The sequence below is a fragment of the Pieris rapae genome, chromosome 21 (assembly GCF_905147795.1).
Source record: "Pieris rapae chromosome 21, ilPieRapa1.1, whole genome shotgun sequence".
Taxonomy (NCBI): Eukaryota; Metazoa; Arthropoda; class Insecta; order Lepidoptera; family Pieridae; genus Pieris; species Pieris rapae.
Genome location: NC_059529.1, coordinates 3699653 through 3714567, shown reverse-complemented (window position 1 = coordinate 3714567; position 14915 = coordinate 3699653). Strand labels below are relative to the sequence as shown.

At 33.3% G+C, this 14915-nt stretch overlaps 1 protein-coding gene across 5 annotated transcripts in view; it reads right to left on the bottom strand.

Annotated features, from left to right (window-relative positions):
- Positions 1-8881: 8881 nt before the first annotated feature.
- LOC110996661 (long-chain-fatty-acid--CoA ligase 5) overlaps positions 8882-14915 on the bottom strand; it is a 43641-nt gene continuing 37607 nt past the window's right edge. For all 5 annotated transcript variants that reach the window (XM_022264459.2, XM_022264458.2, XM_022264457.2 and 2 more), the window contains 6 exons: positions 14373-14523; positions 13255-13365; positions 12578-12745; positions 12344-12487; positions 11188-11361; positions 8882-10624 (listed from right to left, as the gene is read on the bottom strand). In XM_022264459.2, the coding sequence (XP_022120151.1) occupies positions 10487-10624; positions 11188-11361; positions 12344-12487; positions 12578-12745; positions 13255-13365; positions 14373-14523 (886 nt within the window). In that variant the 3' untranslated portion in view covers positions 8882-10486. The remainder of the gene's footprint in view (positions 10625-11187; positions 11362-12343; positions 12488-12577; positions 12746-13254; positions 13366-14372; positions 14524-14915) is intronic.

Genomic DNA, 14915 nt, shown 5'->3' with positions numbered 1-14915 from the left:
GCGGGTGCTATTATAATATTAGATGATTGCAATACTAGAAATAAAAAATGTATAAATGTAATAATTTGACGCTTAAAATAAAAAAAATATATAAATGTAATACAGGCGCGTTCCAAATTTATTTGTAAGAAATACCTACACGACATTAACGTGTAAAACTATTTTGAGTAAAAATAAAATACATAATTGTATGCTATTTTACAATTAGAACTGACCGTGATTCACAAGATGAGCAATTAAAGTTTATTTTCAGAGAGCTGACCAACTGGGGTTCTTAAATAACGGATACAGATACTTTAACACAATTAGATATTTAATCTTATCTTTAAGGTTCTAGTAACTGTATAAAAAGTATGTGATAATGTTCCTTTTTAAATTATTTGAATGAATTTGTAAAACCATTCTTTCCTAGGGGTCTAGTCAAGACAGCCTAACAGTAGTGTATGTAGAAAGTCGAAAACTAAATTTGTATGAAAATGACAACTAGTGTCGACAGTTGGTACCAACTACTAGCTAGACTAGACCCCCTGTTCAGTGAAACAGTTATTTTTGATAACACTCTTCAATCTTAATCTGTGGCAAACAAATTTCTGCATTTCATTGATTGTGAATGAAAAGTCCTCTGTGTTTTAATTCGAAATCATAAATGTATCGCCGGTAATAGATCGTATGACAACCGGGATTCAACTATATGTGTAAGTAATGATAGAGGGTAGTGCGTGCAGCAACCGACAACATAAGCTCCGTCTAATAGATATTATTATAAATAAAATTAATTAATAAATTATAGGTAAAATTTACAATTCAGTACCTCGATTTTGAGGTCAGAGGGGGAGGGGAGAGGGGGGGGAGGGAGGGTGGAGGGTCTACTTATCACCCCCAACCAATTTCAAGCACCAGAAACAGTTATTTCAATAAAAAAATAAAAAAAACCAAAACATATATACCTAACATTAACCGGACCCATCGTCCTCAAAGTCATCCACATAAGCCGGTCGTTTACCAAGCATAGTTCACCAAGTTTCAAAAAAATGCAAATAAAATAACGCACATTCACAAAAAAACAAAAGAAATGTAAAAAGTAGCGGATTTTTAACGGCTAATCCGTACTGTAACACTAACACACTCTTCTGGCAAAATCCAAATTCGAAATGGCCGATTGCGTTTAAAAAATGAATAGGGATGTAAAAAATATCGATTTTTAAAAAGTCGAATTTAGAGCGCGATTTAAATATTCGATGAAAATCTTCCACTTTCCATTATTATTTAAATTAAATATTAATATACTAACTTAACCTAACTGAACCAGATAATAATTCATTTTTTGAACAGTTATTTAAATTAAATATTAATATACTAACTTAACTTAATTGTACTAGATAATAATTGGTTTTTTGAACAGTTATTTAAATTAAATATTAATATACCAACCTAACCTAGCCGAACTATATAACAATTCGGCTTTTGAACGGCTCCGGCGCGAAGGAAGAGCAGCCCCCACCCGCTGTACCAAAGGACAGGCATTTCATGCCTGTCCTTTGGCACGTAGCGGGTGGGGGCTGCTCTTCCTTCGCGCCGGAGCCGTTCAAAAGCCAACAGACAAGACTAGACCACGTGGAAAGTGGGGTGCTCTGATAATTCTAATTAATAATTCGGCTTTTGAACGGCTCCGGCGCGAAGGAAGAGCAGCCCCCACCCGCTGTACCAAAGAACAGGCATTTCATGCCTGTCCTTTGGCACGTAGCGGGTGGGGGCTGCTCTTCCTTCGCGCCGGAGCCGTTCAAAAGCCGACAGACAAGACCGGACCACGTGGATAGTGGGGTGCTCTGATTCGGTTTTGGGTGATTTTTGAATATAAAATTTAGAAAATAAAGTAAACACTTTATTGTAGTAAAAATTAGCTTTATAAGCTGTAGGAATAAAAAATAAATTCTTTGCCTGTCCTTTGGCACGTAGCGGGTGGGGGCTGCTCTTCCTTCGCGCCGGAGCCGTTCAAAAGCCAACAGACAAGACTAGACCACGTGGAAAGTGGGGTGCTCTGATTCGGTTTTGGGTGATTTTTGAATATAAAATTTAGAAAATAAAGTAAACACTTTATTGTAGTAAAAATTAGCTTTATAAGCTGTAGGAATAAAAAATAAATTCTTTATTATCATCGATTTTTAGTAAGAATTAGCTTTAATGTAGTAGGAATAAAAAAAAAACAATTCTTTATTATCATCATCGATTTTTCATACTAAAAACAATCGATTAATTTTATGCAAAATGTCACATCTCTAGTAAATCTCTAGTAACCAATAGAAAAGTAATAAATGCAACCAATAGAAAGGTATTGATTGGGTAACCAATAGAAAAGTTCGAAAGTTAAAATGGCGGATTGTTTACAAATTTGTAATGTTGCACAAAACATCAAAAAGTGTTTTTAAATATTTAATTAGTGTAAATTACAACTCAGATACCAAAAATGACTCCAAATGTCACGGAAGTGTTCAAATCAAGGCCCCCGAGACCCTATCCAGGGGTCTGAATAAGCAAATTCAAGGTAAATAGAAAAGTTTACAATGGCGGATTGTTTACAAATTTCTAATATTGCACAAAATTTCGAAAAAATTTTTAAATATTTAATTTATTTTAAACTACAACTTAAGCAGCAAAAATTACTCCAAATCTCACGGAGGTTTTCGAATCAAGATCCCCCGAGACTCCTACACACTCAGTTTAATCACAATCAAGGTATTGAATATAAGATCCAACCCTAATCAGTGAATAATACAGTGCACATTTATGTTTAAAAATCGTAAATCGATACAAACTAACGGCCTACAAAATGTTTAATGCATAAACTTCGAACAATTACTTGAAAAACAACATTCTGCAACGTACCGAGTGAGTGACACGGCCACGGACCAACCTGCTAATTTTACCTTTCCTATAACCTGTGAAGTCGGAAGTGTAGAAGAGAGACAAAAGTGAAACATTTAATTGTGGAACAATAACTTAATATATTTTGCAGTGAAAGTGCATATGTGGCTGTAGCGTACTTATATTTACCAGCCTTTACGTCAAAAATCACTCGCAAAACTAAATATATAGAGGAAATTCAAACATTCCCTCGTACTACTAGTTGGCCGCTTCCGTACGAAGACGGCACTCAATTAACAGAACCAAGATCAAATCCCGACACTCAGGAACATTTTTATTTTATTTCTATTTCTTTTTTCTTTCGATTCAGAGTAAAAGGACAGATAGAATGGAAGAAATAAAGAATATATTACAAACAATGCAAGAGGCAATTTACCAACAAAAACTCGACATGCAGGATATGATGGAAGGTATTAAAGACACAATTAATCGAAGCTTAAATGAAAAGTTTAGAGAGCTGGAAAACCGAAACAAAATCACAGAAGAAAACCTTGAAATTCAAAAAAATAAAATAAACCAACTAGAGCGGAACTCTCGACGTAAAAATCTACTTATTTTTGGCGTCGAGGAAAAAGAAAACAGCTACTGGGACCTAGAAAAATCCGTTGTAGGAATAATCGATAAATGCTTGAACATTAAATGCGACAAAAACAGCATCGAATACGTGAGAAGATTAGGAAAAAAGGGGGAGAAGACGAGACCCATAATCTTCACACTAGCAACGATGGGACTAAAAATAAAAATCCTTAAACAAAGGAAAAATTTTGAGTCATCACCCTATTACATTAAAGAAGATTTTCCTCCAGAAATCATTAATAAACGCAAGGAGTTGCAAGTAATAGTCAACACAGAACGAGAAAAAGGCAGACTAGCGATTCTAAAGTACGATAAAATTATTTATTTAAAAAATCCAAACACTGTCTCTGAAAGGTCAAGACCAGGAAAAAAGAAGAGAAACCAGTCAACGTCACCAGAGTCGAAAGAAGACAACTGCGAAGCCGATACAACAAGAAAAGCAGCGAAAAAATTATATAAAAACAATCACATAGACAACTACTTGACAAAAAAAACAAACTCCAAACGTCCCGCTCTAGAAGAATCTACAGCATGTCAATAACAATTACAAGCGCCCCCTCCACCTCTCCCAAGCCGGCTGGTCACCGTGGGGGAAAAAGACTATTACCCTTCAAATCCCAAAATAAAAAATAATTCCCTCAAAATAGTCAATCGCCAAAAAGACAATCAGCACCTGTATATTGCAACAATTAATACTCTCACTCTAAGAAAGGAAGAAAGCCTTACTGAGCTAATATTAGCAATTGAAAAAATTCACTGGTCCATTATAGGCCTTAGCGAAGTTCGGAGACTAGGAGAAGAAATAGAAGACCACGGTAATTTTGTATTTTATTTTAAAGGCGAAACATCAGGCAAATATGGAGTCGGATTTCTTATAAAAAAAGAACTTAAAAAGAATATCGAGGAGTTCTTGGGAATATCTGAACGAATTGCTATTCTGAACATTACAATGCCACAATCGAACGCAAAATGGTCTATAGTACAGATTTACAGCCCTACGGAACAAGCCAGTAACGCCGATGTAGATTCCTTCTACGCAGATCTTAGAAGAGCTATATTAAATTATACACATAAAAATCTCATTGTTATGGGAGATTATAATGCTCAACTAGGTAAGAGAAGAAAAGGAGAAGAAATTATACTAGGCCCTTACTGTACAGGGAAAAGAAACAGGAATGGAACTAAACTTATAGAATTAGCATACGAAAATAATTTAAAGGTTCTAAATAGTATGTACAAAAAAAGACCGTCAAATAGATGGACATGGATTTCACCAAACGGACTCTATAAAAATGAAATCGATTTTATTCTCACAAATAGGGCTAACATGTTCAGCGACTGTACAATTCTTAAGAATCTAAACTTCAATACTAACCACCGTATGGTCAGAGCTAATCTAAAAATAAAATTAGAGAAGACTAGACCTTTTAAAGCTAGGACAAGCGAATCAAAACACCTTATCGGTAATATCAGCGAAATAAAAGAACATTTAATCCAACTAAACTTGGAAGAATTATCAGTACAAGAAAAATACAACAATGTTTTAGAAGCCATAACTTACAGTTCAAACAGAGTGCCTCCAAATAGAAACAAGTGGCATTCGGTATCAGACGAGACGTCCTTACTCCTTAAGCAAAGGCAGGAATTAATTAAATTGGAGAATAAAACGAAATCGATCAGAGTAGAAATAACGAAGCTTAGTAAACAAATTAAATTATCACTTAGGCAAGACATACAAAAACTAAGATTAGACACACTTGAACGGTACATAAACAAAACTGGTGGCATCAAGAAAGCTGTCAAAGAACTAAAAACTAATATTAACTGGATCCCAAATATAAATAACAAAAGAGGATATAAAATAACCAAACGCCCGGATATTGTCTCAACGGCGACAGATTTCTACAAACAACTATACTCTACCCAAACAAGCAGAAAGAAAGAAACGACGCTAGAAGATGGAGAAGAGGTACCTGATATATTGCCAAGGGAGGTAGAAAGGGCTATCGAGACTCTGAAAAAGGACAAATCACCGGGTCCAGATTACGTCACCAACGAGCTTTTGATAAGTCTAAAGGAAGTATTGGTACCTACTTTCACCGTTCTCTTTTTTGAGATAGTTAGAACGGAATCAATACCGGAACAATGGGCAAACTCGACGATAACACTTATACACAAAAAAGGAGACAAGAGTGACATCAACAACTACAGGCCCATAAGCTCTATAACGAATATATACAAAGTCTTCGCTAAAATAATTCTACATAGACTTGGTAAAATCTTAGATGACAACCAACCTATAGAGCAGGCAGGTTTCCGGAGTGGATATTCGACAATAGACCATATCTTCGTAGTAAGGCAAATCTTAGAAAAAAGCAAAGAATATAATCTCCCAATCTACCTATGCTTTGTTGATTATTCTAAGGCGTTTGACTCTCTGGAACATGAAAAAATATGGCAAGCCTTGCAAAGTCAGGGGATAAATAATAAATATATAAAAATAATCAGGAATATATATAAAAATGGAAAAACTAGAATAAAAATGGATAAATTAGGAGGGATTATAAATATTGAACGGGGAGTGCGACAGGGAGACCCTCTATCACCTAAACTGTTTTCGGCTGTTCTGGAGGAAATTTTCAAAAAACTAAGTTGGGATAAGTACGGACTAATGATAAACGGCGAAAGATTGAACCACTTAAGGTTTGCAGACGACCTAATTCTATTTGCCTCAACACGCGATGAACTGGAGAAGATGGTCTCAGACCTTGACACAGAAAGTAGGTTTGTCGGTCTGAAAATGAATACCGAGAAAACCAAAGTAATGACGAATTCCAGAAAGGAAAAAGTACTGTTAAATAACAATATTATAGAATACGTAGATGAGTACTTGTACCTCGGGCAGACAATATCTATGACCGATTCAACAACAAAAGAAATCGACACAAGAATAGCAAAAGCATGGAAGAGCTTTTGGGCGCTTAAAGAAGTCATGAAAAATAAGAAAACAAGCATGGTAATTAAAAGAAAGGTCTTCAATACTTGTGTACTACCTGTACTAACATATGGATCACAAACTTGGGCGCCTACTAAAGCGCAGTATACAAAGCTACAGGTGTGTCAAAGAGCGATGGAACGATGTATGATAGGGAAAACAAGAAGAGACAAAATAAAGAATACAGTATTAAGGAAAATAACTAAGGTAACAGATGTTACAACAACGATCAAGAAGCTAAAGTGGAAATGGGTGGGACACATCGCAAGAGGTACAGAAAAGTGGAGCAAAAAACTGCTTAACTGGTGCCCAAGGTACAGCAAGCGCAAAAGAGGGAGACAACTGAGAAGGTGGATTGACCACATTAAAGAAACGGCAGGTGGTACATGGCAGAGAGTGGCACAGTGTAGAGAGGAATGGCGGGATTTGGAGGAGGCCTTTGCCAAAAAAGGGCACACAGATGCACCTGAATTAGATTAAAATGAAAATTTGTTTAAATGTATAAAATATGTAATGTAGATTATCTGAATAAAGGCTATTATTATTATTATTATTATTATTATAATGATAGGTTTCAATGTTTAGGAAACCATTGGGCATTGATACATAAGACCGACTTGCTCAAAGTAAAATTTATCTAAATGCTTAAAATATAGCTAAATGATGATAACATTTTAACAACTTATTAAAGCGCCACCTAGTGTTGTATATTTTATACTTAATTCAATTAATAGAGGGCATTAAACGTACTTTATTGGCCTATTTTACTTTTTGTAGAATTCTAAGAGGTAAAAAACCCCACGACGAATGTATACAGATACATAATGTCTATTCCATAGACATAGAAAATGTATTCGAAATAAAGAATGAACCTATTTTGGAGTAAGTATATTAAAATATTAAACGTATCTGCTAGTACTAACAATATAAAACTCCTTTTATTAAAATAACGCAATATATATCAAATGTAATCTCAGATATAATATATGGCTTTTATAAATGTATATTTAATTATTTATATTAATATAAAAATAATGTCGGGTTTCTTCGAAAACGTATAACTCGAGAACTACTAGACCTACTAGAACTACGAGAACTACAGTTGATCAAACAGCTAGGCAAATGACTTGGATCTGTCAAAGCCAACTAACTAGCTTAATTAGCTATTCAATTAACAGCCTAGCTGTTTAACCAATAGGCGCCGTTTAACTAGCAGCCTGAAAGAAAAGATGTCAGTTTATAATATCACATCGGAGTTGTGACATAGTATTTAGTGGCTTATCCAGTTCATGAATAAACCACAAATACAATGACCACTATTTAGGCATTGACTTGTTTAGGTTATCGCGGAATGTGGTAAAAAAATATATTAAGAATATACATAGCGCAAAATCATCTACATCATAAGCACGACCCACATACACACCATCACGTACACACCCACACTTTACACCATTACACAACACAACCAATTTAGGCTTAATTAATTAAATTTAATCAGTTAGTTAATTGTATTAAATACTTTGTTTGTTTGTTCCCTTTTGTAAATCTTTTTGTTATATAATGTATCATGTATTCCATCTGTGGCTATGTTCTCGGTGTATTTGTTTGCTATTATATGTATTTTGTGTTAGCTGTAGGAGTACAAAATAAATAAATAAACCTATTTGTTTTTAAAAAGAAATATGTGGTCCAACTTTGCAGTTCAGTTTCTTTTGGTAAGGAATCTCGCTGTTCTCGCAGCTCAGCAGGGGCTGTTTTGGCGAGCTTAGCTGCGTCTGAGTTTCCTGGTCGGGTTTTTCGCAACTCGCGAATGGGCATCTCCTGTGAGACTCGAACCTGGGCTTAGGCCGTCGCGGGGTGGTCAAACGCCTGAAGGGCAGGACAGAAGCCTGGAGTAAGCGAAGTACGCAGTTGTAATTGAAACTAAATGCGCCTCTTTTTATATGGCTGGGCAAAATTGTATAGTATGTTACAACACGGTCGGATGATAACATTTTGAGTTAATAAAATGCAAAAAATAATTTAAACGTGACTTAGAATGGTTTATAGTATTGTTTTTAATAACATAGCTTTTACCCATTTAAAGAAAACACTTTTTTACCGGATTGAAGCCGATGTTTCGCGAGCTATACACCGTGCGTGGCTGACTTTTTGACATTCAAGAATTTTTGTGTTCAGTGACCGTGACCTCGCATACTGCTATTATAATAATACATAGCTTCATAGCATACTATCATAATTTTAAAATTTTATAATAATACATAGCTTCAATTCGGTAAAAAGTATTTTCTTTAGAATGTTTTTTTTTTGGAATGAACGACTGTGATGATTTGTAGGGAAAGACTGTATAGTACCTAACCATATGTGATAAATAAAAACAAGTAATTTTGCCAAGAATTTTTATTTAAAAATAAATTATTGTAGTACAATCTTGCACCAATAACAACAAAATTTTGGTTTAGACATCATGAAACCGCAACATTCGCTCAAAGCTAGAATTATCTTAATAAATGATAATATAAAATTATCTACTTATAAGTGCGACAGATTTTGCTATTAAAAAATCGTCTATATACGTATTGTGATAAAACTTATGGACTTATATGCTAGACCCATAGACACACAAATAAAAAAAACAGCGTTGAATGTGACCACTATTAGCAAGATTACTGAAATTCTTGTAAATGACGATGATGACCTCATTAAGGGTTTACAATCATTTTATTAATGTTATATTATACAAATGTGACTTAACGATTCATAAAACACAAAGTAAATGATGAAATTGTTTTCGAATTTACTGCCGTATGCTAGCTATGGCGCCATATCGGCACGCCAATTTATTTTTGTTTATATAAACTAACGTTAACAAAGATTTACACTAACAAATACGAAGCAAACTTCCGTGGCTTTCTTACTTACGACTTCAATAACAAAACTATATGAAACGAACCTCATTTATTACAAAATAATATTCTTGCTTTTGTTTTAAGCCTGATTAATTACTAAATTAAATCAGTCTACGGGTCCACAAGAGATTCACCCTCACGCAAAACTAAGATATAATAGTTTCAAAAAACCATTGCTTAAGAAAAGGATCAACAGCGTATAAAATTCATAGCACACACATTTCGCCATTAAATTGATAAGTACCAAATTACAAACAAAAGTGCATTATAACTTTCAATTAGCGTCCTCTACAATCGAATCTACATAAACAAGCAATCTCGAACGCTTAATCCATTTTTAACCCAACATTAGATAACTACATTCCTTTACTATCCTTCTAATTGCCTAATAGAAATTGCTTTGAAAGTTTAATTGACTGTTCAACCTTATTGCTTATTAATGTACCATAACTGTTAGTTAACTATTATTTAAATAAAACTTCATTAACACATACATTACATACCTTAAGTCGACTCACATTGAGAATGTAATTCCAGTTATTAAAAGTAAGTTTTATTTAAATATAGCACTCGTAGACCAAGGAAATTATATCACTTCTATTTTAGCTTAAAAAAGACCGGTCCAGATATATTTAAAATATAAATTGTCAAGTATGAGAACAAGTAAGAGCAATATGATTTACACAGCCTTGGAGGACGAATTTGAAGCGATTGATTGAAATTAGTTTTGTAACATTCTACCAGTCATATGTATATAAGCATTATCAAAGGGTTTACGTAATGCATATAATGATACAAATACATTTCTAGTCTTGAGTTTAGCAATAATACAGAATATTGTTTGACAGTTCCACGAGCTAGATTATGTTCTACGGTTAGAATGTTTTATGCGAACACACACTGGCCAAGAGTACGTCTTGATCAGTACATAGTGTATAGCCAATACTTCAACTATTCATTAAAATAGTTAAATTGAATCGCCAAAAACAATTGTGTCATATAAATATTGTTATAGGACCGGTCTTGTCTTGCTGACGTATCTTTGACACTTATATAAAGATTAAACATTTCAGAGCGTTCGCTATTCTAACTGTTTGTACATGTCTTCAATCTGTGGTTTGAAGTAACTCTTGATTTCAGGTCTTTTCGCCTTTAGGGTGGGAGTTAAAAGTCCGTTCTGCACTGAGAATGGATCTGGGTGCAAGTAGATGTCTTTCACCTGAAAGTGATAGAGAGAGAGATAAATAAAGAGTTTGTTTTTAAGATCAGCAAATACATCTTAGCATTATTACAAATGGATTGTAGTTTTATATACGCGTGGCAACAGAGACACACAGATAGGATAAGAGATGACTTATCTTGATAAACATGACAAGGCGGTAGTTATAACGTACATAACGATAAATAGCCTTCGTGCACTAGTGCTAATATATAATAAAAACAAATATGATAGTTTTAATATAATGGCAGAATTATTACAAGCATCCGATTTGTTGTGGCCTCATGGCCAACAAAAAAGCAAAAAATTAGCTTAATATACTACTTATTGATTGATTTTTTGGCTGAAACATCATATAAAAAGACTATGATGATATGATGGGTAATGTTAAAAGCAGCAGCTGCCAGTATGATATTCTTGCAAATTATTATTAAATGACAAAGATTTCTAACGGTTGAAATTATCATGGCATCTAGTTTTTATGCCTTAATGGTTTCAACAAAATAAATATTTGTTGAAACTTTACTAAGTAGACTTTATTATAAATTAACAAATGTACTTACTTGTTCAAATGTTTTCAAGCCAGCCTGTTTGCCCCGACTCAACATGTCCTCGAGTAGCATTTTCTTCACTTTCTCATTCTCACATAATGCGGAGAAGGTGCCTTTGATTCCATTTTCTAAGGCCCAACACTTCACTACATCAACATTAGGTACAACGACTGCTACTATACACGACTGAAAAACAAAAGAAGATTTTAACACAAGGTGTTATCATTAAACATTCTTCATCTATGGTTTTTCTGAAACCAAATCGAATACAGGACTTATTCCATTCGGCAAAAGAACAATTAGTTCTAGAAAGTTCAGTTCAGAAATTAAAATATGTCTACTTTATGGATGAAGGAGATGTCTTTGATTGTTTTTTCTACCAGAAGAGAACCAATGCAAATTAGTAAGTTATATTTCATTTTATACACAGGCAAGATCCACTAAAATATAATTATCGCTGTAATATTTAGTTAACATTATTTAAAAAAAATTCTCAATGTATTTTACAGATTATTTTGTATATATAGTTATAGTTTAGTTAAATCAGGAATTAGCACTGTCTTAGTTACTTGGTGTAATATTATTAAAATCATTACGAAATTGCAAATAACCCTGTATCTTTTTAATATTTCACAAACGTTTCAATTTAACGTTTAGTTTATTACGCCAATGTTAATACTCTTTTATTAGTAAAAGTTGATTTGACGTTTTCCCGCTATTTACGAGTCTACTCAGCAAAATATACGAGTTTAAAAACGGCATAAACATCTCGCGCACTAAAAACATTTTACGATTATTAACTTTGCGTTGTTAAATTTATTACTACATGAAATGAGAGCCAGTCTCAATTTAACATAAAGAATTGTAATTATTCAGCAATAATTTATTATCTATATATAAATCAAGAGTCACGTTTTTTGTCCGCGATGAATTCCTAAACCACCGAACCGATATCAATCAAAATTGCACACCGTATGCAGTTTGATCTACCTTAAAAGATAATATATTTATATATATATATATATATATTTATTTATTGATTATATATATATAATGGTATGGAAATGTTTGGATGTTTTTTATCCATGTTAATTTGACAATTGACATTTCTGTTTCACCAACAACATAAGTAACAGAAACATATAGGGAACCTTTTCTTATTATTTACCTTTAATGATTCTCCGTGTACGAAAACTTGTTCAACGTACTGGCTTTTGATATAAATATTCTCAATCTTCTCAGGAACAATGTACTCGCCTTGTGACAGTTTGAAAATGTGTTTTCTTCTGTCAATAATTTTTAAGGTACCGTTCTGTAAGGGAAAATAAAAAAACCTTTTTCTAAAATACTCATTATCGAAATACGGCAATAGTTATGATAAATATTTGTTTTTTGAACTCACAGGTAGCCATTTGCCAATATCACCAGTGTGGTGCCAGCCATATTGATCGATAACTTCCCTAGTCTTCTCCGGCTCCTTGAAGTACCCCTTGAAGACGTTCGCGCCCTGCACGCAAATCTCACCCTGACCCTGCGCTGCATAGTACTCCATTTCTGGGACGTCCACCAACTGTGAAATAAAAATACCTTATGATACTAAGCAGAGAGAAATGAAGAAAATACTAAACAGATACTTTTGTATTGCATCGCTATTCATGTTTCCATAAGTTTAGCTTTTTAGTTTGTTATTATTTTTTTCGTATTACTTCACGTATAGATTAAGGTTCTATATTTTTTTATGCACTTCTTGAACTTTACTAAGATTGCATGTAAGAGATCGCTTGTTAGCAATAAGGCCGCCCTTATAATTTTTATGTATTGTGTTATGTGTGTTTTTGTATTATGCAACGAAGTGTGAATAAATAAATAAATAAAGTAAATAAAATATACTTACAACGAACGAGTAAGCCAAAGATTTCTTTAATGTTTCATTGCATAGTCGTAAATTTGGATCAATAAATCATAGTAATAATACATAGTTTAAATATAAGGGAATTTTCCTTTTAATTAAAGTGAAGTATACTAAAGCCAGTGCTATTTAAAAAAAATAATAATATCAAAAATATCTTGGAAATATACCTTCACTTTACAACAAGCGACGGGAGGCCCAACATGTTCTGGGACGTGGTCTCCCTGAACCGTCAAAGTCACCGGCGCCGTGCATTCCGTCTGACCGTAGCCCTCAACAATCTGAAAAAATATATTTGATATACGTTACTTCCAATTCAAAGTCAAGATAGAACAGGACATTACGGAAGAAATTGATGATTAAATTAAAAACTTTTTAAACGTTCCTAGAAATTGTAGATGTTTGTGAATATTATGAGATTTATGAGAGTGCTACAAGCACTTCTATTTTTTTAATTAACTTTAAATATATGACATTTTCAATAAGTCCTTACACATTGAAGAAACTTAATACATATATTAAAACACTAGCACGTTCAACGACTAGATCAATTTCCTTACATTAAAAACGTTTTTAATGTTCCTAGAAATTGTAGATGTTTGTGAATATTATGCGATAATATAGCGCTTGTACGTATATATTTAACATTAAATTTATGACCTTTCAATAAGTCATTACGTATTGAAGAAATTTAATACATATATAAAAACACTAACACGTGCAACGACTAGATCAAACCCCAAAATAAACATCGGAAATGGATTCGTTATTTTAACTATCCACATCTTGACCTTGTCATTACTCACAAATATTATTACAGAAAACAGCCCACAAATGTTAGTAGATATTCTAAATATAACAGTTCCGCATCACTAGATTGACGATTGGGAGATGATTTGTAGAGATGGCAATCTCTTTGATGTTGCTCTAATTGAGATGCTGAATGCTAAATGGTGTTCTATGACGTTTATGCACTTTTGACTGTATAATGACGGTGATAAATTAAGATGTAACGTGGCAACAGTAAACACGACATAAAATATGCAATTATTATGTGTATGAGCTTTTAATGTTATTTTCATTCCCAATAAGACTGATTTTACACCTTAACTTTTGTAGCTATTCTAGGTACTGTAATGCGTTTTTTTCTAATATTTCTTTATTAATAACACTTGATTAGAAATCTAGAGTTGCCGGAAAGACATGAAGAATAAAGTCTTTAAGACATGAAGAATCCCGGTATAGTTTTTTAACTTGGTACAATTTTATCAAGAAAAACGTTATTTACCAGACATCCGAGCGCGCATCTTGCGAACGTAAGCACGTTTCCGGCTAGTGGCGCAGAACCCACCACCATGATGCGGAGACGCCCACCCATACCTTCACGTACTTTGCGGAACACCAACTTGTCCCACACTGAGTCTGATCGAATTATTCCTCTGTAAAATGATTTACTTTTTAGAATCATATAAGGAGTATGTTCAAGGTATTAAATTTGGATTTTAATAGCTTTTGTACTACTCTTTATATGAACCTGGTATTTTTTTCCAAAACTAGAAGGATTAAGAAACAAACTAACTTATAATAAGCAATACAATTTAAAACCTAAATGCCTGTTACTTAAGTTTAAAATAAATCGTTAGAAATTTGAATCTTTTTTTATACCCTTTTCTGAAATACGAGTCTATGATTTAATAAAAGAATAAACTTTTGAATAATTACAAATTAAATTTCTATACGTAATACGTAGGTATATAAATTATTCAATAAAGCTTTTTATAAATATGACGATATATTTTAAATGATCCTAATCCTTGGGATTGATTTGCTC